The 26,454-nt window shown below is 41.9% G+C and overlaps 1 protein-coding gene across 6 annotated transcripts in view; it reads right to left on the bottom strand.

Moving 5' to 3' along the window:
- Positions 1 to 25,987, bottom strand: part of Epb41l5 (erythrocyte membrane protein band 4.1 like 5) — a 115,076-nt gene extending 89,089 nt beyond the window's left edge. For 5 of the 6 annotated variants that reach the window (XM_004659738.2, XM_045149035.1, XM_045149036.1 and 2 more), the window contains exons 1-3: positions 25,870 to 25,987; positions 20,979 to 21,166; positions 6,110 to 6,214 (exon numbers count right to left, since the gene is read on the bottom strand). In XM_004659738.2, coding sequence (XP_004659795.2) covers positions 6,110 to 6,214; positions 20,979 to 21,158 — 285 coding nt within the window. In that variant the 5' untranslated portion in view covers positions 21,159 to 21,166; positions 25,870 to 25,987. Of the gene's footprint in view, positions 1 to 6,109; positions 6,215 to 20,978; positions 21,167 to 25,490; positions 25,543 to 25,869 lie in introns of those variants that run through there. The other variant, XM_045149034.1, reaches the window with a different exon arrangement.
- Between the last annotated feature and the right edge of the window lie 467 nt (positions 25,988 to 26,454).

The following is a 26,454-nucleotide window of genomic DNA, read 5'->3' as shown; positions in this document are numbered from 1 at the left end:
ACCTGATGTGTGTGTGCGCGTGTGCACGCGCGCACACACACACACACACACACACACACACACACACACACGAGAGATGGAGGGAAGGAAAGAAGGAGAGACACTTTTCTATCTTTAATAATTCCACAGGATGTATTTCAAGACAATTTAAAATATTCAGAGTACTGAAAAGATTTACAAATATGACCTACTTCAGAAAATTACTAGACATGAATTATAAACAATGACCAATGGACAGCAAGATTATTCCCATTAGACTTAATCCTTCACCTTTTTACAGATTTCCTTTGCCAATAAATAAGTTGCACAATCATATATCATACATTTGACATGTTCCATTTATTTCTATGTCATTTTACTCTCTTCACTGCCTTACTGAATCCTGTTTGTGTTCTCAGTTGAATTCTACAACACAATCAAATCATGTGGCAACAGTGGTAATGTTACCTCCTTTCTAACTTTGGTAACTTCCTTTCCATACTACATTTACTGGTACTTCCATTATAAAATTAGGTAGCAATGGCAATGATGGATGCCCAAGTCATATTCCTATCTTTAGTAAGAGTATTTTTATTGCTCCCTATAGGACATAGGAGTACCTTTTAATGCGTGTATGCATGTGTATGTATGTGTTTGGATGCTAGAGAACAACCTTGAGTGTTGTGCTCAGGAACCCCATCCACTTCCTTTGAAATGGGGCGGGGGGGGGGGGAATCATTGGCTTGGAGCTTACTAATTAGGCTAGACTGGCTGATCAGTGAGCCCCAGAGAGCTTCCTGTTTCTTGTGCCTCCCCAGCACTGACTGGTATTAAGGATGTGTGTCACCACACTCAACATCTTTACACATCCTAGTACTTTTGCTGATGAACTATCTCCACAGTCCTTGAGGTAACTTTTAAAAACATTACAAGTTCAATGTAGGTAAAGAGTAAAAGCCTAAGCAACCACCAGATCTGTTCCCAGGTGCTGTGAGGCCATTTGTTTACTAGGCATACTCTCTGTGCTGAGATGGACATACCTTCTAGAAACAATAAGAAGATGGGCATGGTGGGCATGATGGTTTACGCCTTTAATCCTAGTTCTCAGTAGGCAGAGGTAGGAGGTTACCATGAGTTGAAGGCCACCATGAGACTACATAGTGAATTCCAGGTCAGCCTGGACTAGAGGGAGACACTACCTTGAAAAATCAAACAAACTAACAAAAGCAATAAGAAAAGTTGGTTCCCTGTTGGCAAAACTCCTCTGAATTTTTTTTATCCAAGGCATTCTGGAGGTTGGGCTAAAGAGACCAATAAAAAGATCACCCGAGCAGGGTGTGGTGATGCATGCCTTTAATCCCAGAACTCAGGAGGCAGAGGTAGAAGGATCACAGTGAATTCAAGGCCATCCTGAGACTACACAGTGAATTCCAGGTCAGCCTGGGCTAGAGGGAGACCCTACCTTGAAAAACCAAAAAAAAAAAAAAAAAAAAACCAAACCAAAACATCACCTGGGGCTGAAAAGATGCCTCAGTGGTTAAAGACGCTTGATTGCAAATCCTGATGACCCAGGTTTGATTCCTTGGTACCGACATAAAGCCAGATGTAAAAATTGGCCCAGTTTCTGAAGTTTTGCAGTGGCAAGAGGCCCTGATGCACACATTCATTCCTTCTCTCACATTCTCTCTTTCTGCTTGCAAATGTAACCTAGATACACAAAGTGGTATATGAGTCTGGAGTTTGTTTGCAGTGATAAGAGGCCCTGGCTCACCTAGTCTCTGTCTCTCAAATTAATGAATTAATTAAAATAAAAATTTTAAATACTCCTATAAAGTAAATGAAACAGCTAACAGTCACGAGATAGTACAGAATGGTGGAACATTTTGCCAACTTATCATCTAAAAGGGAGTTAATATTCAGAACATAAAAGTTTAAGCACCTGAAGACAAACAATAAATGAGTCAGTGAACTGAAAAGGCACTTTCCAAATAATGTACAAATGGCCAGTAAATAAGTGAAAAACTATTCAACATCTTTAGCTATCAGAAAAATGCCAATCATAACTACAAATTCTATTTTACCCCAGTCAGAATGGCTACCACCAAGAAACCAAACACAACAATACTGATGAGATGTGGGGGGAAAGGCCCCCTTCTCTACTGCTGGCAGGAATGTACATTAGTATTGCCACTACGGAACACTGGAATCTCATGTACTGCAGAACGTTGTACCTGATAAAGAAAATAGTTTAGCCAGTCCTCAAAATGTGAAACACAGTTAACACATAATACAGTAATTTGCACTGTAACTATATACCCAAGAAGTGAAATGTTCTGCCCCCTCCCCTGCAAAAAGAACAGCAAAAACCATTGAAATATCCACCAATTGTTGAATAAACAAAATGTGACATAGCCAAACAATTCTTCAGCCCTATGAAGGAAATTAAATACTGAAATATTTACATGCAATAACACTCTAAGAAGTGCATTTCTGGATTCAAAAAGTTGGGAAGGCTGGGCATGGTGGCTCACGCCTTTAATCCCAGCACTTGGGAGGCAGAGGTAGGAGGACTGCCGTGAGCTCGAGGCCACCCTGAGACTACATAGTGAATTCCAGGTCAGCCTGGGCTAGAGTGAGACCCTACCTCAAAAAACCAAAAAACAAAACAAACAAACAAAAGGTTGGGAAGTAACTGACAAATGTTGGGCCCTAAAAGGCCCAGGCGTGAGGCCTAGTGGAACTTCCTGAGCCTAGCTAAAGTATGGCGACCTGTCTCTGGCCAGCTATGACTCAGCAAGATGCCTAATGGCTTCTGGCCTGCTACCTCCGCATGGCAATTGTAGTTACCATTTCAATTACTATTGGCCCTTACCTCTTCCCCCATCCTAAAATCCCTGCCTTCGTCCCCAACATGATATAGGCAACTGCTCAGAGTAATAAAGTGAGTTGTTTCTGCAGGGAAAAGACTCCCGACTCAGTGTGATTTTTCTCTGGTGGCCAGGAGAGGTTTCTGAGTTGTCCAACGCTCATCATCCTCCTCAACCCCTAGGGAGGAACCAGCAGGCCTGGTCCTTCCCTCGGCACTACCTGAGCGGGAAGAAGCCCCGCAATAAATATGTATACAGAGTGTCTTTTGGGAGCAACACAATGTTCTGATATTAGATGGGCATGACAGCTATATAATTCCAAATATAAATAATACTTCAATTTTTTCATTTTTTTTATTTCAGAGCAAGCGAGCAAGTGAGAGAGAATGGGTGCGCCAGGGCCTCCACCCACTGCAAACGAACTCCAAATGCGTGCGCCCCCTTGTGCATCTGGCTAACATGAGTCCTAGGGAACAGTAGCAGACAGCTTCAGGTTCGCTGAGATGAACTTCCAGACCAGGCACAGTTATGGAGGAAGGGATATTTATTGAAGCTTACAGATCCAGGGGAAGTTCCATAAATGGCAGAAGAAGCTAGCCTGCCTTCACAGGCCCAAGCAGACAGAGAGAGAAGCACACAAGCCTAAAAAAATCAAAAGCTACACAGCACACTTTAGGAACTCCAACTAGGCACATTTGCATATCTTTGATTGAAATCTGAAACCCACCACCACACCTAAAGATCTACCCAGTGACACTGCCTACAGGTGGCTACAGAATGCAAACTACAAACAATAAAGGACTGTATATATTGGAGGCCATCTATTCAACCACCACAGGAACCAAGCCTCAAACTGGGGTCCTTAGGCTTCACAGGCAAGCACTTAACCACTAAGCCATCTCTCCAGCCCAATACTTCAACTTTTTAAGTTGTCTAATTAACAAAGAAGATATTTATGGTTATCGTAACAAAACTAAACTGAAAACAGTCAGGTATGCCTTTTCTCTTTTCTCTAATACTACACCAAACCACATCTTAGAATCACTCAACAGCATTTCACAGATCCAGGGGAAGTCCCATAATGCTGGCAGAGGCTGGCTCCCTTTCAGATCCAAGCAGACAAAAACCACCAAAAACCAGCACCACCATAAGAAAGCACAAACAATTGAGATTCCATCTCATTCCTGTCAGATTGGCTACCATCATGAAAACAAATGATCATAAATGTTGGCGGGGATGTGGAAAAAGAGGAACCCTTCTACACTGCTGGTGGGAATGCAATCTGATCCAGCCATTGTGGAAAACAGTGTGGAGGTTCCTAAAACAGCTAAAGATTGATCTACCATATGACCAAGCTATAGCACTCCTAGGCATATATCCTAAGGACTCATCTCACTTCCTTAGAAGTACATGCTCAACCATGTTTGTTGCTGCTCAATTTATAATAGCTGGGAAATGGAACCAGCCTACATGTTCCTCAACTGATGAGTGGATAATGAAGATATGGCACATTTATACAATGGAGTTCTACTCAGCGGTAAAGAAAAATGAAGTTATGAAATTTGCAGAAAAATGGATGGACCTGGAAAGTATTATACTAAGTGAGGTAACCCAGACCCAAAAAGCCAAGCGCCACATGTTCTCTCTCATATGTGGATCCTAGCTACAGTTGATTGGGCTTCTGCGTGAGAAGGAAAAAACGCAGTAGCAGAGGCCAGTAAATTAAAAAGAAGATATAAAGGGAAGAGAAAGGAAGGGAGGAGGGTACTTAATAAGTTGGTATTTTATATATATGTAAGTAGAATGATTGAGATGGGGAGGAGATATGATGGAGAATGGAATTTCAAAGGGGAAAGCGGGGGTGTGGGGGAAGGGGTAGGGAGGGTACTACCATGGGATATTTTTATAATCATGGAAAATGTTAATAAAAATTGAGAAAAAAATATTAAAAAAAAAAAAGAAAGAAAGAAAGCACAAACAGAACCCAGAACCCCACTGACATCTTAGGGCTGGATTCCACAATTTGCCCCCCAGTGACACCTCCCCCAGCCAGACAGCTGGAAATCCTAGTTAATACTTGAGTCTATTGGGGTTATACATTTAAATTACCACAGATACTCTGCAGTAAACATAGTTTTCTCTCATCTATATGCTCATGTAATAGTTACTTTTTGGCACAGAATCACAAACCAAAAGACACTTAAGGAGATGTGCTAGTTTCCTCACATCACTTATCCAAGATACACAAAACTTCTGGTGGGTCATGGTGGCACACACCTTTAATCCCAGCACTCAGGAGGCTCAGGTAGAAGAATTGATATAAATTCAAGGCCACTCTAGGCTATAGAGTGAATTCCAGGTTACCCTGGACTACAGTGGGACCCTGTGCTTCAAAAGACTAGACTGACCTTAAAAACAAAACAAAAAAAAAACCCTCTCCTGTTCTAGCATTCTTTCTAATACACAGTGGTTCATAAACTCTACTATGCCCAACAATATAGAGTCGTTATTAAAAGCACAGATTTCTGGGCTGGGAAGATGGTTTACTGGTTGAAGGTACATGCCTTCAGTCCCAGGTTTGATTCCCCAGTACCTATGTAAAGCCAACTGCACAAAGTGGCACATGGCATTTGAAGTTCGTTTATAGTGGCAGGAGGCCTTGCCACACCCATTCTCTCCCTCAAATAAGTATTAAAACAACAACAAAACCCAGATTTTCAAGCCTCATTCTCAAAAGCGATGCTCTTTGCTAATTCAGGTTAGGTCCAGAATGTACTTTTTTTGTTTGTTTGTTTGTTTTTCGAGGTAGGGTCTCACTCTGGCTCAGAGTTGACCTGGAATTCACTATGTAGTCTCAAGGTGGCCTTGAACTCAAGGTAATCCTTCTATCTCTGCTTCCCAAGTGCTGGGATTAAAGGCATGCACCACCACACCAGGCTCAGAATTTACATTTTTAAACAAGTATTTTAAGTGCTTCTGAAACAAGGGGTTGCTAGGAATAGTGGTACATGCCTACAATCCTTGTATTTAGGAGGCTGAGGCAGGAGAAGCTTGAGTTTTAGGCCAGCCCAGGCTACATAGTGAGATCTAATCCTAACAAAACAAACAAAAATAAATAGTAATAAAGAACTCAAAGTTTCAGGCCACCGAAAGTAATGCAAAATCAAGAAGAAATTCATTATCTTTCAGCCTAACACTTAGGCCACCACCTGCAATTTCCATTACTACTAGTATAACCTCCAAAAGATATCCCAAATACTCACAGCTACTTGGGCTGAATCCATAAATCTCAAACCAAAATAGTCACTTTCAATCAGGTCCAGGTGGTACATGATCTGATCAAAGAGCTCTTGTCCTTTGGCTTTTTTCTGAAACAGCAAGAAAATAAAGAATTAATGGAAGAATTAAATTAATTAAAAAAATTAAAGAATGGCTTTTAGACAACAATGAACCTGAACAGAAGGTGAGTTCAGTTGTACAAGATATTTAAAATATTACCTGTCATATGAAAATATTACTGTACAGTAGATGAGTAACATGGATAGTTTTCCAATCAATCATGCTAGGCCAAAAGCAATTTTGTGATCTAGATATATTTTCCTGGAGAGTTTTCTATCAATCAATATGCATTACCTATTTTATGTACAAATATTTGTACCTAATGCTATATAGAACAAGAAAAATTATTTTTAAAAATATTTTATTTATTTAGGAGCTGCAGAGATGGCTTAGTGGTTAAGGCACTTGCCTATGAACCCTAAGGACCTAGGTTTGATTCCCCAGGACCCATGTAAGCTAGATGCACAAGGTAGCTCATGTGTCTGGAGTTCACTGGCAGTGGCTGGAGACCACGGCATGCCCATTCTACCTGCTTCTCTGTCTGTCTGTCTCTCACTAATAAATAAAATATTTTTTCAAAAAAATATTTTACTTATTTAGTTGCAAGCAGGGAGAGAGAGAGAGAAAGGGAGAGCAGACAGGCACAGAATGGGCACACCAGGGTCTCCAGCCACTGAAAACAACCTCCAGATGAATGTGCCACTTTGTGCATCTGGCTTTGTGTGGGTACTGGGGAATTGAACCCAGGTTGTTAAGACTTTGCAAGCTAGTGCTTTAACTGCTGAGCCATTTCTCTGGCCCAAGAAATCCTTTTAACTTCATAATTGCTTGGTGTGAATGGTGGAGGTCATCATCAGGTGTCTTCTCCAACCACTTTCCACTGTATTGTTTTGAGACAGGGACCCTCACTGAACCTGGAAGTAGCCAATTAGGCTAGACTAGTTGGTCAAAGAATCTCAGGGATCCTATCTCTGTGCCATCAGTGCTGAGATTACAGGAGCCACCATACCCAGCTTTTACTTGGGTATGAGTATCTCCAGCCTTCATGCATGCACAGCAATCATTTTACTGATTGAGCCATCTCCCAAGCTCCCTACCTTTTGGTTTAAAACCATCTGATCTGGGTCTATAACAAAGAGTGAAATGGCTCAGTCATAAAAGTCGGTGTTTTACTTTCTCAGAAACTGCTAAGCTGTTTTCTACATGAAGTTTGGTGTGGGTGTGCCTGAGACTGAACCCAGGACTTTGCAAATGTAAAACATGAGCTCTGCCACTAAGCTATAACCAACTCTTTACATTCCAAGTTTCAATTTCTTCTTATACTCATCAACGTTTTTGTTTTGATTACAGGTAGGGTCTTAACCTGGCCCAGGCTGACCTGGACCTTACTCTGAAATACCAGGCTAGCCTCGAACTCACAGCAATCCTCCTAGCTCTGACTCCTGACTGAATGCACCACCACACCTCGTACATCAACTTTTTCTTTTTTTCCCTTCCTTTTCTTTTTTGCTTTTTTGAGGTAACATCTCACTTTAGCTCAGGCTCACCTGGAATTCACTATGTACTCTCAGGGTTGCCTCAAACTCATGGCGATCCTCCGACCTCTGCCTGGGATTAAAGGCGTATGCCACCACACCTGGCTCCTTCAACACTTTTTAAAATAGCCACTCCAATGTTGAGCCTCTGACTTGTATTTTCACAGTAATGAGTGATGTTGAAAATCCTTTCATGTGCTTATTGACTATTTGTATATCTTTAGAGATGTGTCTATTTAAATATTCATCAATTTTCAACTTGCTTGGTTATTTTGGTAGTGAGTGATAGTTACATATACACATGAATACATATGTTAACCCCATATCATATCTGATTTATAAACATGCCCTCTCAGCTATGGGTTGTCTTTTTGTCAATGTCTTTTAATGCATAAAGGTTTTTAATTTTGATAAAGCCCAACTTACTGTGTTGCCTGTACTTTCAGTGTCATATCCCCATCCCCCAAGAATCATGTAAAATCTAATAGCATAAAAATTTTCTCCAATTTTATAGTTTTAGCTTGCAAACATAGGTGTCTGGCCCATTTTTAAAATATCTTATTTTATTTATTTGAGAGAGAGAGAGAGAGAGAAGAGGCAGATAGAAAGAATGGGTGTGTCAGGGCCTCCAAGCTCTGCAAATGAACTCTAGATGCACGTGCCACCATGTGCATGGGGCTTACGTGGGTCCTGGGGAACTGAATCTGAGTCCTTAGGCTTCACAGGCAAGCACTTTAACTGCTAAGCCATCTCTCTAGTCCTAGCCCACTTTTGAGTTCCCACTGAACGTTCTCTCTGTACCTTGTGGAAAATCCAAGTAGATGTGCAAAGGTTTAGTATAGGCTCCCTATTCTATTCCACTGGCCTACTTCTATTTTTAGTCTAGTTCTACATTAATCTTGTTTAACAAAAATTTTCAATTAAATTTTCTGACCGCCTTCTTTTTCAAGATTGTTTGTGCTACTAGGAGTCTCTACAGATGCTATATGAATTTCAAAATTTCTATTCCTGAAAAAAATTTCCTAGGACTTTAGTAGAAATAGTTTCAATCAGTGAATCACACTGAACAGTGCTGTTTTCTATATGCTTTGCAGTCCTTTAACATGGAGCACCTTCTTTACTTAGGCATGGTTCCAGTTCACCAATGTTTTTCAGTGTTCTGTGTGCATCTTGGCTAAATTTACTTCTGTTTTGCTGATGCTAGTAAATTTGAATGTGGGGCTGGAGAGATTGCTTAGTGGTTAAGGTGCTTGTCTGCAAGGCCTAAGGACCCATGTTCAACTCTCCAGATCCCACATAAACCAGATGCACAAAGGTGAGGTTAAGTGCAAGGTCACATTTTTCCACTAGGAGGCACAAGCATCTGGAGTTCCACTGCAGGGTCTGAGGCCTGGTGTGCCAATTCTCTCTCTCTCTCTCTCTCTCTCTCTCTCTCTCTGGTTCTCTCTAAAAGTTAAAAAAAAAAAAATTGTGGGCTGGAGAGATGGCTTAGTGGTTAAGACACTTGCCTTGGAAGCCTAAGGACCCAGGTTTGATTCCCCAATACCCACATAAAGCCAGATGCACAAGGTGACGCATGTGTCTGTAGTTTGTTTGCAGTGGCCCTGGTGGGTGTACCCATTCTATCTGCCTCTTTCTCTCTCTCAAATAAATAAACAAATATTGAATTGCTGCTGGACATGGTGGCACATCAGCAGCACTTTAGAGGCTCAATAAGAAGAACTGCTGTGAGTTCTGAGGCCAGCTTGGGCTAGAGTGGTACCCTGCCTTAAGAAAACCAAAACAGGGCTAGAGGGATGGCTCAGTGGTTAAAGGTGCTTGCTTATAATGCCTGATGGCCCAGGGTTGAATTCCCCAATACCCACATAAAGCCAGGCACTCAAAGTAGCACATGTGTCTGGAGTTTGTATGCAGTAGCAGAAGACCTTGGCAAGCCTATCCTCACTCTTTCTCAAATAAATAATCTACAAAACTGAATTGCTTCCTTGTTTTCACCTTACTACTGGGTTTCCTGTGTATAGGCAAGACAATTGATTTTTGTTTATCTTACAATGCTGCTGAATTTATTAGCTCTAAAATTTTTCTTTTTTCTAAAAATTTTCTTGTTTTGTAAAATCACCATGGCTTTCTACATAGATGAAGATATTACCTTAAAAAGAAGTAATTTTAAGCCGGGCATGGTGGCACACACCTTTAATCCCAGCACTCGGGAGGCAGAGGTAGGAGGATCGCCATTGAGTTCGAGGCCACCCTGAGACCCTAGTGAATTCCAGGTCAGCCTGGACCAGTGAGACCCTACCTCCAAAAACAAAACAAAACAAAACAAAAAAGTAATTTTACCTTTCTCCATTTATTTTTGTGTCTAAAAGTTCTGGCCAAAACTTTTAATACAGTGCTGAATGAAAGTTACAAAAACAGTGGGCTGGAGAGATGGCTTAGCGGTTAAGCGCTCGCCTGTGAAGCCTATGGACCCCGGTTCGAGGCTCGGTTCCCCAGGTCCCACGTTAGCCAGATGCACAAGGGGGCGCACGCGTCTGGAGTTCGTTTGCAGAGGCTGGAGGCCCTGGCGCGCTCATTCTCTCTCTCTCCCTCCATCTGTCTTTCTCTCTGTGTCTGTTCCTCTCAAATAAATAAATAAAAAATGAACAAAAAAAATATTTAAAAAAAAAGAAAGTTACAAAAACAGGATTTCTTACTCTGTTACTATTAGTAAAAAGCACTTGTTTTGATTTTCTAGTTACTTCTTCATTTTTCTTTTATGCTTCCTATTGTTTCATTTCCAATGGGAAGATTCCTAAATATGGCCTACCAGTTCACTAATTTTTCCTTCAAGTTAATTTATCCTAATTTCTTCCCATCAACTGTTTTTAATTTATAATATTTTTCATACCTAATACTTCCACTGGGTCCTTTAATGTAAACTTTTGAACTTTTTTCATATTGCTGATCTTTCTATAGCTTTAGAAAACTTGTTAAGTGGGATTTTCTTTTTGTTTCACCCGTCTTTGCTTTAGTATTGTCAACTATAATGCAGTTTATTATCTTCCTTGACTAGTGAGATTTGTTCATTCACCTTCATATTTTGGGATATAAACCAGTTTCTCTGGATTACAGATAAAAGAAAGCCTGAAAAAAAGACTCTAAAATCTAACAGCTTTAAATATTTTATGTTTAAATATATGTATGTATTTAACTATAAAAAACTTTTTAATTGATAATTTTTATACATGTATAAATGTATTTTGATCATAATCCCCTCATACCTCTTCCATTGAACCCCTTCCTTCCAATCAGTTCCTCTTTTACTTTAATGTTTTGTGCACTTTGTGACCCACTGAGTTTAATTAGAGTTGCTTATATGAGCATGGGTGGGGGATTATTTACCAGAACATGTGCAATTTACCCAGTGACTACAATACTGCAGAAATTCCAACCCCCCACCTGCAAGCAACCATCAACTACTAATAATAATTCCTCAGAGAGGAATCAGGGGTCTCATGCCCTCCCCTCCATTAATCATAATAGAATACTGTGCAAGTAACAACCGTTACTGTGGGATCAGGAATGAAATGGTCATGTCATGCTTGGAAGGTAGCATTCAACCGCACTCTTGACCTCAACCCTATCTCTCTTACATTCTTTCTGTTCCCTCTTCCACAATGTTCCTTGAGTTTCATAGAGATGTCTCATTTACTGCTGAGTCATTATTCTCAAAGACACTTTCACCCAATGCCTAAGCCATTGCTCTCACACCTGTGAGAGGGATATCCTAATTATCAAACAAAAATGCGGAGTAGAAGGGTGAGGACAAACCTGTATTCAAATTGCCACCCTCACATCCCACACACAAGTAATGGCACTTCTTCCACTGGACCTTCTAATTTGTCTATTTCTTAAGTTTTATGGATGTTTTCTCAGGAGTAAATCTTTAGGAGGAAGCCAGAAGACCTTATTTATTATCTTGTCCCAAAGGGGTCACAGACTCATTAAGGAATTTGGACTGCAGAATGAATTTTAACTTCCTTGGAGGATGAATTTATTCTAAATTAAAGATCTATTTCAAATACTATTCCTAAATTCTTTGATTTATTTAATAAGTTATCAGCAGACCACTTACAATGTGCCAGGTACTGTTCTAACTAGCCATACTAGAAAACAAAACATGTAAGAGCTCCTGTCTTCTGGAGGCTTCCTTTCTAGCAAAGGAAGAAAATAATGATACTTATAAAGAACAAGATAAAGGGATAAAAGATAGGAAATAAAAGGATAGAAAATAGGGGAAGAGAGATGGGTCAGCAGTGAAAAAACACTGGCTTGCAAAGACTGAGGGCACTAGTTGGATTTCCCCAGTACTAATGTAAAGTCAGATGCACAAGTGGTACATGCATCTGGGGTTTGCAGTGGCAGAAATCCCTGGCACACCCATACTCACTCTCTGTATCTCTCTCAAACAAATAAATAAAAATATTTTTTTAAAAGAAAATAATATTTAAATAGGAAATCCATCTTAAGGAAGGAAAACTGAATGAAATAAAGAGTCAACTATGCAATAATCTGCAGAAGTGAAAAGTCTTACTGGGCATGGTGGCACACCATAATCCCACCACTTGGAAGGCAGAGGTAGGAAGATCGCCATGAGTTGAAGTCCACCCTGAGACTACACAGTGAATTCCAGGTCAGCATGAGCTAGAGTGAAACCCTATCTTGTAAAAAAAAAAAATTAAACAAAGAAAAAGAAAGAAATGAAAAGTCTCTTATCAGTTCCTTTCCCACTACATACACGAAATACATGACCAGAGGAGCTTGGGGACAGAAAAGGGCGTATTCTGGGTTACAGTAACAGTGGGTAGAATCCATCATGAAAGGGAAAGCATGGCAAGAGCAGGAAGCCAGGTGTCACATCAGCAAGAAAGAAGTGCAGACAGCAGATGGGCCTGCATTATAAAATCGCAAGACCTAACCCCCGCGACACACTTCCCCAGCAAAGCTCCAACTCCTACAGGTGCCACAACCTTTCCAAACAGAACCGTTCACACAAGGCTACAGGGGTCATTATATATTCAAATCACCACATTCCATCCCTGATCCCCATAAATTCTATGACCATCTCATCATGCAAAATGTATTCAGTCGAACTTTAAAAGTCTACAGTTCTTGGGCTAGAGAATTGGTTCAGCAGTTAAAGCATTGCCTACAAAGCCTAACAACATGGGTTCAATTCCCAATATCTATGTAAAGCAAGATGTACAAAGTAGTGCATGCATCTGGAGTTAACTTTGCCACAGCTAGAGGTCCTGGTCCACCCCTTCTTTCTTTCTTTCTCTCCTTGAAAATAAATAAATAGTGCCAGGCATGGTGGCACACACCTTTAATCCCAGCACTCAGGAAGCAGAGGTAGGAGGATCACTGTGAGTAAGGCCACCCTGAGACTACATAGTGAATTCCAGGTCAGCCTGGACTAGAGTGAAACCCTACCTTGAAAAACAAAAACAAAATAATAAATTAATAAATAAATATTTTTATATAAAAAGTCTAAGGTCTCATCTGAGACTCAAGGCAGTGGCTTAACTGTAAGCCCTACAGGTTACATACAACCAACATATAATGGCACAGAATAAATATTCCTATTCCAAAAGGAAAAAATGGGAGAAAAACAAGGAAAGACTGGACCAAAATAAAAATGAAACTTGGGGCTGGAGGGATGGCTCAGTGGTTAAGGTTTTTGTCCAGAAAGTCTAACAACCCAGGTTTGATTCCCCAGTACCCATGTAAAACCAGGTACACAAAGTGGCACATGCATCTGGAGTTCGTTTGCAATGGCTAAAGTCCTGGCACTCCCATTCTCTCTCTCACTGTGCTTGCAAATAAACAAACATATTTAAAAAGAAAAAAAAAAAAACCCTTGAAACGCTGCCAAGCAAACACCAAATCCTGCAGTTCCATGTCCAGTATCTGGTACTCATGATGAAACCATCTGGACTACTAAAGGCTTGGGTAGCTCTGCCCCTCAGCTGTGTTGGCTGTAGCCTGCGTCCAAACCAAGCCTGCAGCTTTTCCTGGCAGATATCCCATGATCCTGGCAATTCTAACATCTTTGTTGCTACTGTAACTTTAGAGACCACCTTCACAGCTTATAAAATGGCCTCACAGGGTCTCCTTGTAGGGAGTTTAACCCTATTTCACACTGTTTAGCTCTCTGGAACTGTAGTACAATATTCCATGACCACCTCAATCTTTTATCTTTCATTCTTTCAAAAATACCACCACTTGGGTGGTGCTGCCAAGTTCTGCTGTCAGGTCAGGATGAAAGTTGGCATCCAAGGAACAGTTATGGTAGGGTCTCTCTATACTGACCTTGAGGAGCAGAGACCTCCTTCAGCATTCTTCTTCAGGCCTTTCCCTTTCAAAAGAAGTTGCATTCTTTTTCTCTTAACAATTCAATGGGTTGAGCCTCATATTCAGAGCATTTTTTCTACTGCCCTAGTGCAAAGAAGTAGATTTTTCTTTAACAGTCAGAATCTCTTGAAAAAAATTACATCCAGAAGCAGCTACAGTCTCTGGGCCTAGAATTTTAAATTTGCCCACTTTTCTTTCTGTGTCACACTTTATATATTTTATATCCTTCGGCTCTGTATTTTGCACTCTTTCACTGTAGATCTGAATTACAGCACCTAACAGAATTCACACCATACACTCAATGTTTTTCTGGCTTGAACTTTCCACTGCCAAACACATTAGTCTATAACTTTTAAATTCAACTCTGCTCAAGTTCTCAGGACACAAGAAAAATGTAGCTAATTCCTTTGCCTCTAGCAGTTCTCCCACAGTCCTTATTTCCTCTGAATCTCATTATGAGGCTGGCCTCCACAGTCCCCATTTCTCTCATCCACTGGTCTTTCAAACTCCCACCAGAATGGTCCATTAAGCTCTGCTTACAGCACTGTAAGACTTCTCTAGTCCAAAGTTCCAAATCCTTCCACATTCCTCCTGCAACCAATTCCAGAAGACTAAAAGCTATGTAGTCAGGCTTATCAGCAACAACCCCACTTTTCTGTATGTCAACTTCTCATTGCTAGGACAAAATACTTGACAAAAACCAGCCAAAGGGTTTCTTTCTGCTCACCATTCCAGGTTACAGTCTATCATGGTGTGAAGGCATGGCAGTAAGAGCTTGAAGGAACTTTTCACCTTTGGTCCCAGAGAGGAAACAAGCAGAACCAAGTGATGGATGCTGATGCCCAGCCAGCTCTCATTATTAGTATGTCATTCAGAATCCCAGCCCAGGGAATAGGGCTGCCCATAGTTAAATGGGTATTCCTATCTTAATTAACTTAGTTAAGATCATCCCTTACAGACATGCAGAGGCTAACCTAATCTAGATAATCCCTTACAGGTGATTCCAGGTCCTATCCAGTGAACAGTCAATATAAACTATCTCCAAGGAGTAGAGAGGGGCTTGCATATATCAGGAATAAATCAAGTATAACTAAAGCAAAATAAACACAGGAAGAATGATCAATCATGTGACAGGAATTTGTAAAACATCATGAAAACTTAAATCTACACAGGTAAGTAATAAAACTAACTGAATGCCTGAATGTGTTCTATCAACAAAAGTAGATAGTAACACTGGGCATGGTGATGCACATCTTTAATCCTAGCACTCAGGAGGCAGAGAGAGGAGGATCACCACGAGTTCAAGGCCACCCTGAGAATACATAGTGAATTTCAGGTCAGCCTGGACTAGAGCGACACCCTACTCCAAAAAAAAGAAAAAAAAAGTAGGCAGTAAGGAATGAAACAAGGAATGACAAAAACTGTTGGTTTTAGACCATACTCAAGGAGCAATTCTAACACACTGAAATAAAAAGTAGCAATTAGACTGAAATGTGTTAATGGTCATCACCCTAAGTACCATATAAAATACTAAAAGTTTTAAACACAATACAGATATACTTCTAAAGTTCTGATCCTCCTGCCCCCACCTCTCAAATTCTTGAATTACAGACATGTAGCAACATGTTTAGCCTCTATGATTATCCCCCCCCCCCCCCGAGGTAGGATCTCACTCTAGCTCAGGCTGACCAGTAATTCACTATGGGGTCTCAGGGTAGCCTCAAACTCATGGCGATCCTACCTCTGCCTCCCAAGTGCTGGGATTAAAGGCCTGCACCACCACGCTCAGCTCTCTATGACTTTTTTTTTTTAACCACAGATGTGCTACAAGTGCTGTCTGTCTATCTATCTAATCCATCCATCCATCCTCTGAGGATGGAACCCAGGACACCTTGTGCATGGTAGGCAAGCCTTCTTTCTGTTTCTGAGTTGTATCTTCAACCTCTTTAAGTGTAACATCTGTAACATAAAGAAATGATAATGAGTTGTTATTTCTGCCTAAAAGTACTGATGGTTTCAGAGGATTTTACATTTTAAACTGGGCCTACAAGGGTAAAAAGAACTCTGAAACCTAAGTAAAATAAATACAAGTATGAAGTCATGGGCTTGGGATGTAGCACAGTTGGTAGAGTGCTCCGCCTAGAAAGCATGAAGCCCAGGGTTTGATACCCAGAACTGCATAAAAGCAGGCATAGTAGAATATATCAGTAATCCTTGCACTGAAGTGGAGACAGGAACGAGTTCAAGGTCATCCTTGGCTACAAAGTGAGTTTGAGGCCAGCCTGTTTTACATGAGACCCTGTCTCAAAAACAAAATAGACAACAAAAAAATAATAAAACTCACGAACAAAAGATGGTTTTCATTCACAGTAGTTCCTGCGTATTCTCAAGGCATAAGACCCTAGAAGATGCCTATAATCAGTGATAGTACAAAACAAATCCTAAATTACTAAGTTTTTTCTTACACATACAAACCTATGATAAAAATTCTAAGCTAGCTGGGCATGGTGGCACATACCTTTAATCCCAGCACTCGGGAGGCAGAGGTAGGAAGATTACCGTGAGTTTGGAAGATTACCGTGAGTTCAAGGCCACCCTGAGACTCCATAGTGAATTCCAGGTCAGCCTAGGCTAGATAGAGTGAGACCCTACCTCGAAAAAACCAAAACACAAACAAAAAATTCTAAGCTTAAGGCGAGTAAGAGAATAAAACAGTAACTCATAATAAAAAGAGACCAATCAACCTATTTTTTTTTGTTTTTTTTTTTTCAGATGGCAGAGAATACTGGGGAAAACCAGGATCCATCAATAGGAAAGAAAAGATAGTCAAATGCCTACCATGAGATGTGTCGCTTCTATCTACCATGGGGCTCAGCAGTCATTGTAAAGGAAGCGGCGGTCATATTATTGTTCTCACAGCTAGAGGGACAACCAGGTCCAGGGAGATGATAGCAGACACCGTGGTCATTCAAAACTCATCAAAGCAGAAATCCAGAAGGTACACAGAACTCAACACTAAATCAGATATCTAGCATGCCCAGCAAGGCTCTGGGAATATTATGGAAGAAGAAGCAAAAGACTGTAAGAGCCACAGGGTGGACAGAAATATCCCAAGGCATGGTCATTCCCTGCACCACCCCTCCTCCCACCACTGAGACTGACTGAGGCCACAACCCCACTGAGGAGGGTCCTCAGTAGAATAGGGGCAGAGAATAGGAGATACAAGTATAACCTCTTGAAACCACATATAGTGGTGCACATCTTTAATCCTAGCACTTGGGAGGCAGAGGTAGGAGGATCACTGAGTCTGAGGACACCCTGAGACTACACAGTGAATTCCAGGTTGTCCTCACCTACAGTGAGACCCTACCTTGAAAAAAAAGAGTATAACCTTTTTTTTTTTTTTGGTATTTCAAGGTTGGGTCTCACTCTAGCCCAAGATGACCTGCAATTCACTCTTGTCTCAGGGTGACCTCAAACTCAGGGATCCTCCTACCTTTGCCTCCCAAGTGCTAGGATTAAAGACATGCACCACCACGCCCTGCTTAGAGTATAACCTTTTAAAAAATAAAAATTTAATTAAAAATAGAACAATTATAACAATATACTCTAATAAGGGTTGTAATTTATTTTTTGAAATTTCCATTTAATATTTTTGGACTGTGATGACCATCAAAAAAGTGTGTAATAAAAATTAACTAAAATGAAAAAACTTATCTACAAAGTGATACAAGCATGCAAGGTAGCACATACATGCAACATAGCATGTGTCTGGAGTTCAACTACAGTGGCTGCAGGCCCTAGCATGCCAATTCTCTTTCTCTCACATTAAAAAAATGGGGGGCTGGAGAGATGGCTTAGCAGTTAAGCGCTTGCCTGTGAAGCCTAAGGACCCCAACTGGAGGCTCGATTCCCCAGGACCCATGTAAGCCAGATGCACAAGGTGGCGCATCCATCTGGAGTTCGTTTGCAGTGGCTGGAGACTATGAAGTGCCCATTCTCTCTGTCTCTTTCTCTCTCTCTCTCTGTTGCTCTCAAATACATAAAAATATATTTTTTTAAAAAAAGGGCTGGAGAGATGGTTTAAGTAGTTAAGGTGTTTACCTGCAAACACAAAGGACCCAGGTTCAATTCTCCAGGACCCACATAAAGCTAGATGCACCAGGAGGCACATGCAACTGCATTAACAGTGGCTAGAAGCTGTGCACACCCATATCCATTCATTCATTTTCTGTCTCCTACAAAAATAAAATATTTTTTTTAAAGCCAGTTTGTTGGGCTTGCTTCACAAAAAAAAAAAAAAAAAAAAATCTAAAAGAAAACCTACCCCGGTCTGGAGAGATGCCTTAGTGGTTAAGCACTGCTTACCTATGAAGCCCAAGAACCTAGGTTCAATTCCCCAGTACCCATGTAAGCCAGGTGTACAAGGTGGCATGTGTCCAGAATTCATGTGTACTGCCTACAGGCTCTGGCATGCCCATTCTCTTTATCTCTTTCTCAAATAAATAAATGAATAAATAAAATATTTTTTAAAAGCCTACCCATTGGTCAAATATTTCCTATTAAATTGAAACACAGAAGATGCCTTGTTTTAGATGCTAAGCTATTTACTAAGTAAAACCAAATTCTCAAATCCATCCAAAGAGTTTATGACGGCATTTCTTAGAGTGAAAATTGAGGAGTCATAGGTAAAAAATTTTATGTTTGTCATTCACTGAAAGGCATTCTCACTTTATTTTGTTTGAGAGGAAAGGAGAACAGGAGTAAGAAAGTTATCGTTACTGTTGGTATGTATTAATTTATATAGCAAGTATCTGGAATAGGTTATTAACTCCAAGATTTTACCAGCAGGGCTAAAAGGGCAAATGTTCCCTCACAAGTCAAACTGAAATTCTGGCTGTGGGGTATAGAGATGGCTTAGCAGTTAAAGCACTTGCCTTTCCTGAGGACCCAGATTCGATTCCCTAGTACCCACACAAGCCAAAACAGATGCACAAGGTGGCATTTGAGTCTGGAGTTCATGTGCAGTAGCTAGAGGCCCTGGAGTACCCATTTTTTCCCTCCCCACCCCCAATCCTGCTTCCCTTTCTCTCTCTCTCTGATAAATAAGACATTAAAAAATTTTTTTTTATACTCTACAACTCTGGCTACATCATTACAGTTGTCTCCATGACAGGCCAGTTAGCATTTCTAGATCCAATTAAGGCATCATAGAGTTTCCTACTAAGAAAAACATTCTAGAGCAGCTACTAAACATTAGTTTTGCTTAACACTCTTACTCTTCCACACCACAGTACTTTTCATAAAGCTTCTTCACCCATTCTCTTAGTATAGGTCAGTCTATCCATCAACAACCCAAAGAGTTCATACTTCAAACATTAGGCTATAAGAAACTTTTTTTCCAGCCTCTCACACAGCAATCTCAAGATTTTTACTACGTATCTAATGACATTTTAATGGGCTAGTACACAAAGCTCTTAAGATTCTTATCAAATGAGGGATAAATATGAAAACTTCCAAAATATCTCATGCTGGAATGTCCTACAAACCCTCAAAAGCCCATTCAGGAAGAAAATTCAGATGCCATACACTTTTACAGAATCAAAATCCCTGAAAAATGTACAGTCTAATGCACCAAGGAAACACACATATATAATGATGACTTTAAAATACACCAAGAGAGCTGGGTGTGGTGGCACATGCTTGTAATCACCACATCCAGGCGTCTGGGACAGGAGGATCAGGAGTTTCAGGCAGCCTAGACTATACAGTGAGTTCCTGGCCAGTGTGATACATAGTGAGATCTGTCTTCAACAACAACAAACCCATACACATCAAGAAATCCTGAATCTGGGCTGGAGGGATGGCTTAGCGGTTAAGGCATTTGCCTGTGAAGCCAAAGGACCCAAGTTCAATCCCCCAGGACCCATGTTAGCCAGATGCAGTGGCTGATTCACTTTCTCCCACTCCCTCTCTTCCTCTATCTCTCTCTGCTTGCAAATCAATCAATCAATTAATTTTTTAAAAAAGAAAGAAATCCTGAATCTTAAGCCGGACTGGTGGCACACTTTAATCTCAGTACTCAGGAGGCAGAGGTCGGAGGATCACCATGAGTTCGAGGGCACCCTGAGACTACATAATGAATTCCAGGTCAGCCTGAGCTAGAGTGAGACTCTACCTCGAAAAACCAAAAAAAAAGAAAGAAAGAAAGAAAGAAAGAAAGAAATCCTGAATCTAAGCCAATGATTCAAGTCCTTAAACTCTTGTTTAAAGCCTTCTACAGTTTATTTAAATATGTCTTGTAGCAACATCTAGGCTATCAGCTTCCCAAAGACTTCAAATTGAAGTAAATGAATAGGTTCCAAAAAAGTTTACTGGAAGGAAAGACATCAACAAACATCCAAGCTTGTGTCAAATCATACCATTTTTAATACGCCTCTGAAAGCACAATACAATTATGAGTCTTGGTATTAGCAGATAGCAGAGAAACTCAAACCTGGCACAGTGGCACACACCTGCAATCCCAGCCCTTGGAGAGGCTAAGAGGGTAGAGTCACGAGCATGAGGACAGCTTGGGCTACATATCAAGACCCTGTGTATAAGTAATTACACACACAGTTAATTCATGGCAGTAACTGCTCTATCATTTACATGTTTTGGGTAACTGCCACTAATTCCAGGGAGAAATACAATCATCCCAGGTCCTTTTGGTATAAGGTTACCTGATCCACGTACTTGATGCTACAGTACTTGATGCATATGAGGCCTTACATTAACTAGTCTCCTGGAGGATTCACCATCAGTAGAAAGCTCAAAGACAGTAATCTCACAAAGAATTTTCAGCAAAACAAGACCTACATACCGGCAAGTCCACACTAACATCAGTCCCATCCAGAAGGGATACCCGGCATGTGATAATGGACTTAGAATCTCCAGCAGCAGGAATGTGTGTGGCGGCTCGCTGTGCCTCTCGGAGTCTCTCCTTCTCAGCATGTTTACGCATTGACCGGCGACCCAGAGTTCTACGGAGAAAGCTCAGCATTTTTGCCACTATAAAACCAGGAAGGAGAAATGACATCAGAGAAAACGCTTACAACTTGCAGGCAAATAGATGAAATTATTACTCAGTAAAGTCCCATAGATTTTTCAAGCTGGTTACTTTTTATACCTATTTCAAAATACATTGTATACAACATACAATTTTCATTTTTCAACTATATATTATATATATAATATTTTTGTTTTGTTTTTCAAGATATGGACTCGCTATAGCCTAGGCTGACCTGGAAGTCACCATGTAGTCTCAGGGTAGCCTTGAACCCTACCTCTGCCTTCCCAGCACTAGGATTAAAGGCGTGTGCCCCTAGAGTAATTTTAAAAACTGGCTATTTAATGTAAAATTTTTGAAGACTTTTTTTTTTGAGGTAGGGTCTCACTCTAGCCCAGGCTGACCTGGAACTCACTATGGAGTTTCAGGGTGGCCTTGAACTCACAGCGATCCTCCTACCTCTGCCTCCCGAGTGCTGGGATTAAAGGCATGAACCACCACGCCTGAATCTGAAGACTTTTTATATACAGAGTATGGGAACAGCCCATTCCAGGTTTCCCTAGCACTGTGCTATTCAGTCTCATTGCAGCTAGCAACAGCAACAAAGAAAATTCAATTATATATAAATAAATAAATAAAATATATTAAAAATGTAAGCCAGGAATATCCTGAAATCCCAGCATATGGGGAGTAGAAGCAGGAGGATCAGGAATTCAAGATCACCTTTAATATTTACATATCAAGTACTAAGCCAACCTGGTCTAAATAAGAGCCTGTCTCAAAAATGCAAAAATATAAACAAAAGTTAGACTGGGGATGTAGCTCAGTAGTAGAATGCCTGCCTAACATGTCTAAGGCCCTAGCTCAGAACCCTAGCACTGCCAAAACATAAAGCCCAGAAAACTTTATGTGAGTATATTCCCAACAAGTGGAGATGCTTAGGCAGGAAAATGGCTTGAACTTAGGACTTGGAGACTACACAGGAGGACCCTGTTACACATACCCACTCAAGACAGAAAATGTTGAAAAGGCTATGAGGGCCTACCATGGGTGATGCTGTTGGTTGGATTTCCATTGTGGTTGGGGGGTGGGGAGCAGAGGGAATTCATATACTGTCCTCTTTGAACAAGCTATTGAAATCACATAGCCTTTCACTCAACAATTCACACATGCACTCTAAATTGTAGGTACAGTATTTCTCTGTAAGAAAATTTTAAAGATGTTCATCACCACATAGAGTAAGCAAGCTACAGTGCATACAACGTCATAACATACAGTAGTTTCCCAGACCTCAGGTGAAGGCCAGAGCTGTGGTGGGTATCTATAATTCTGGCCTAGAATTTCCTAGAAACTCTCAGGCTAGCTAGTCTGTCTAACAAACAGGGAACCAGAGAAAGATCGACCACACCTCTAATGAGGTAGGTGGATACCCAAGACCAATCAACAAGACCTGTGTCCTTTCACACTGTGGCACATACCCACCCACACTCACACATGCCCACATACATATTATACATACATATACATGCACACCAACAAATAACTGGTTTAGACAAAAATTTTATGTAAAAAAAGTCACAGAAAATGAAAGCAGAATCACCCCACCTTGAATTGGAATGCACACATGCATGCAAACACACATACACAGACAGGAAAATACAAACTATTAAGACAAGTTCTCTGGAGAGGGATAATCTAAGTCATAAGAATTTATGAGCCAGATGTGGTGGCACACACCTTTATCCCAGTACTCGGGAGGTAGGAGGATTGTCATGAGTTCAAGGCCACCCTGAGACTACAGAGTGAATTCCAGGTCAGCCTGAGCTAGAGACCCTGCCTTGAAAAACCAGAAATAAATAAATTAAAAATAAAAAGAATTTATGTTGCTGGGTTTTTGTAAAGATTATTTCTAAAACTTTTGGAAGATGAGGCAAATGATCCCCCTACATTGCCTATTTCTCTCCCAGCTTACTCCTCAACTCTATTCTTCGTGCTGAAGTCAGTAGATCACTAGCCCCACAAATCTGATTCCAGTTTTAAAATCTTTTTTTTTCTTTCTCTTTTTTTTTCTTCTTCTTCAAGTTGGGTCTCACTCCAGCCTAGGCTGACCTGGGATTCACTAGGTACTCTCAGGGTGGCCTTGAACTCACAGCTAGCCTCTACCTCTGCCTTCTGAATGCTGGGATTAAAGGCATGTGTCACCACACCCAGTTTAACAGCCCTGTCTCCTTCCTGACAGTTTAGGCTGCCCACTCCAGCTGCCTACTGTCTGCTCAACCCAAGAATCTTCCTAATTTTCACCTTTCTTCATTGAAGGTTGGCTCTTTCTGAACAATCTGTCTACTACACCTCTTCCCCACATCTTCTTCCCCTTTGTATGGTTAACTTTAGAAATACTTGAAAGGTTTTCCTCAGAAAAGTACTTCCAGACTAAGTCTTAATCAGGTATCTCTGTTAGAACTCAGGCTTTTCTTTAGAACAGAGAAAGAAACTGTAATTAAATATCTAATATTTTACTTAAAAAAAAACTTTTTTTGCTACCAACTTCTCCCACTGACAAGTGACAAGGACATAATCTGATTTGTTCACTAGAACATATGCCCCAACAGGTATCATGACAGCCTGCATATTAATCAGTAAAGAACTCCTGTGACATGCTAAAATGATACAGTAGAATCTGAGGATGGTAGTTATGTGGTTACACACACACAGCATAATCTACTTTTCAACAGTGAACTAAGAACAAGGGTTTCCTTTTGAATCACAGAAATTCAAACTGAAGTAATATTTCCTAGTTAAACAGTAGCTGCTGGGGAAAAAAAAATCCCAAACCTCAAAGTTTGTCATGAAATATGCATAATTTCACACATGACTGGAGGCCAATCACCCCCTCCTGGTGTTTTTTCCCCTCCTTTGCAGTCCAGCATGCTAGACAAGCGCTCTACTGCTCAGCTATACTTCTGTTGGTCTTTTTTTGTTTTTTTTTTGTTTTGTTTTTTCGAGGTGGGGTCTTTCTCTGGCCCAGGCTGACCTGGAATTCTCTCTGTAGTCTTGGGTGGCCTTGAACTCACAGCAATCCTCCTATCTGTGCCTCCCAAATGCTGAGATTAAAGGCGTTCGCCACCATGCCAGGCTTGATTTATTATTTTTTTAAGTAAAGCAATATTGTCAATAGGTAGAACATGCTATAAAGTTATCAGAATTTTTTTGTTACAGTTAATCACAAAGAAAATGCAGCCAAGGGAATGAGGAGATGGCCAAGTGGGTAAGAGCCTTTGCCTTGCAAACATGAGGGCCTGAGTTCCATCCTCAGCACCCATGTAAAAAGCTTAGCTTGATCCCAGCACTGGGGAGGTAGAGATAGGAGGATCCCCATGAGTTCGAGGCTACCCTGAGACTACATACTGAATTCCAGGTTAGCCTGAGCTAGAGTGAAACCCTACCTCGAAAAACAAAACAAAACAAAACAAAACAAAACAAAAAAAAATCTAAAAAGAAAGAAAAAAGTTGAGCTTGGCCACAACCACCCTATAACTTCAGTTCAAAGGAGGCGATGGGAGCCTGGAGCCCAGAGCCTTTGTGGGGACTTGTGGTCATCCAGAAAAGCAGCAGAACCAGGTTTAGTGAGGGACTCCATCTGAAGGAAATCAAGCTGTCAGAAAAGCGAGAGCATGCAAGGCTCTGCTCTAGCCTTCCAGGTGTGAACAGAGGGCATGTGCATCAGTACGTGCAAATATTATACACATAACACACACACACGCACGCACGCACGCAAAAAAAAAAAAAAAATCGGAGCTGCCAGTCTGCAAATCATAATAAAATCTGCCACTTTAGAACAAAAAAGAAAATGTAACCGAGTAGCTCAAAAGAAGGGACACTATTGTTCACATTTCCTAATAAAGTCATCTTACCAAAAAAAAATCATATAGATAAGCCACAATCCCGAAACTATATTATCGATACCAATAACCCGCTATGATAAGCAGAGCTCAGCAACAGGTTGGCTGTGCTACAGTCAGTGGATTGTAAATTATGTTACAAATGTATACATGGGAAATACGTACAAAATTAAACGAACTGATTTGTGGGGTCATCTCTCCCAATTCTTTGAACACCTGATACTGTTTTCAATTCGGAGAGCTGGGCCTTCTCGCTCTTCCAGCAGGAATGCGGGCGTCGAGGCTAACCCTCAAGGTAGTGACAGACACACAGACAGACGCCCGGAACGCTCCCCGCCCCCGCCCACGAAAGCCAGCGTGCGGGGACCCGCGCCGCGGGTGGGGTCGGGTGGGGGCGGGGAGAGCGCGCGGCCACCCCGGAACGTACCTGCCTCCGAGTCCGCCCAGGCGGGAGGGAGTCCTCGGGCCGAGCCGGGCACGCCAGACGCTCGTCGCCACCGTCCCCGGCGCCCCGGTGCCCGGCGCAGCCCACGACCGCCGGGGGAGCGCTCGCCGACGGCCGGGATCGGCAAACATTAACCCCGCGGCGCCCCGGGCCTCCCTTGGCGGCGGCCGCGCGGTATCGCCCGAAACTCTGCCGCCGGGCCCCATTGGCCGCCGCCGCCCCGCCCCGCCCCTCCCCTCGGGCCCGGCGGGCTCCACGGGGTCCGCGGCTTCTCCCCGGGACGCGGCCGGCCGGCCGTGGAGGGAAGTGGGCTAGGCACCCGCGGCCGACCACCCGCCCGCCCCGTCGGTCACGCTTTTACCTGGACTGGAGAACTGAGTAGAGACCCGGGCTGAGAAGGCCAGAGGGGGACGCGGCGGCTCAAAGACGCCGAGCAATGGCGGCCCGTGGAGCGCGCCCACCCCGAGCTAATCCCCCGACGACCCCGGCCGCTCGCAGGCCCGCCCCTTAAAACCCCACTTCAAGACACGCCCACTGTGGGCGGGGCGCTCCGCTCTTAAATGGGCAACGACACCGCCCCGGAAATCAGCCTACTGGATCAGCCTGCTGGGAGACTTGGTTTAAGCTGGCGTCGCCAGGTGGGGCAGCAAGCCTCCAGCAGCCCAAGAGGCTGTGGCTAGGCTTGGCCTAAAGGGGCTGTCACTGACCCTTGTGACACCTCTCGGTGGCATGCATTCATTCATTCTGTATTTTTTAAAATTTTATTTAATTACTTATTTACGTGTGTGTGTGTGTGTGTGTGTGTGTGTGTGTACCCGCCAGGGTCTCTCTCACCACTGCAAACGCTGTATGGGGCAGCTGGGGAATTGAACCTGGGCCTCCAGGCTTGGCAAGCAAGTGCCTTTAACTGCTGAGCCATCTCACTAGCCCCTGTAAATATTGATTT

This window comes from Jaculus jaculus, chromosome 5, assembly GCF_020740685.1.
Source record: "Jaculus jaculus isolate mJacJac1 chromosome 5, mJacJac1.mat.Y.cur, whole genome shotgun sequence".
Taxonomy (NCBI): Eukaryota; Metazoa; Chordata; class Mammalia; order Rodentia; family Dipodidae; genus Jaculus; species Jaculus jaculus.
The sequence above is the reverse complement of the archived record's forward strand: the minus strand, read 5'-3'. Positions and strand labels throughout refer to the sequence as shown.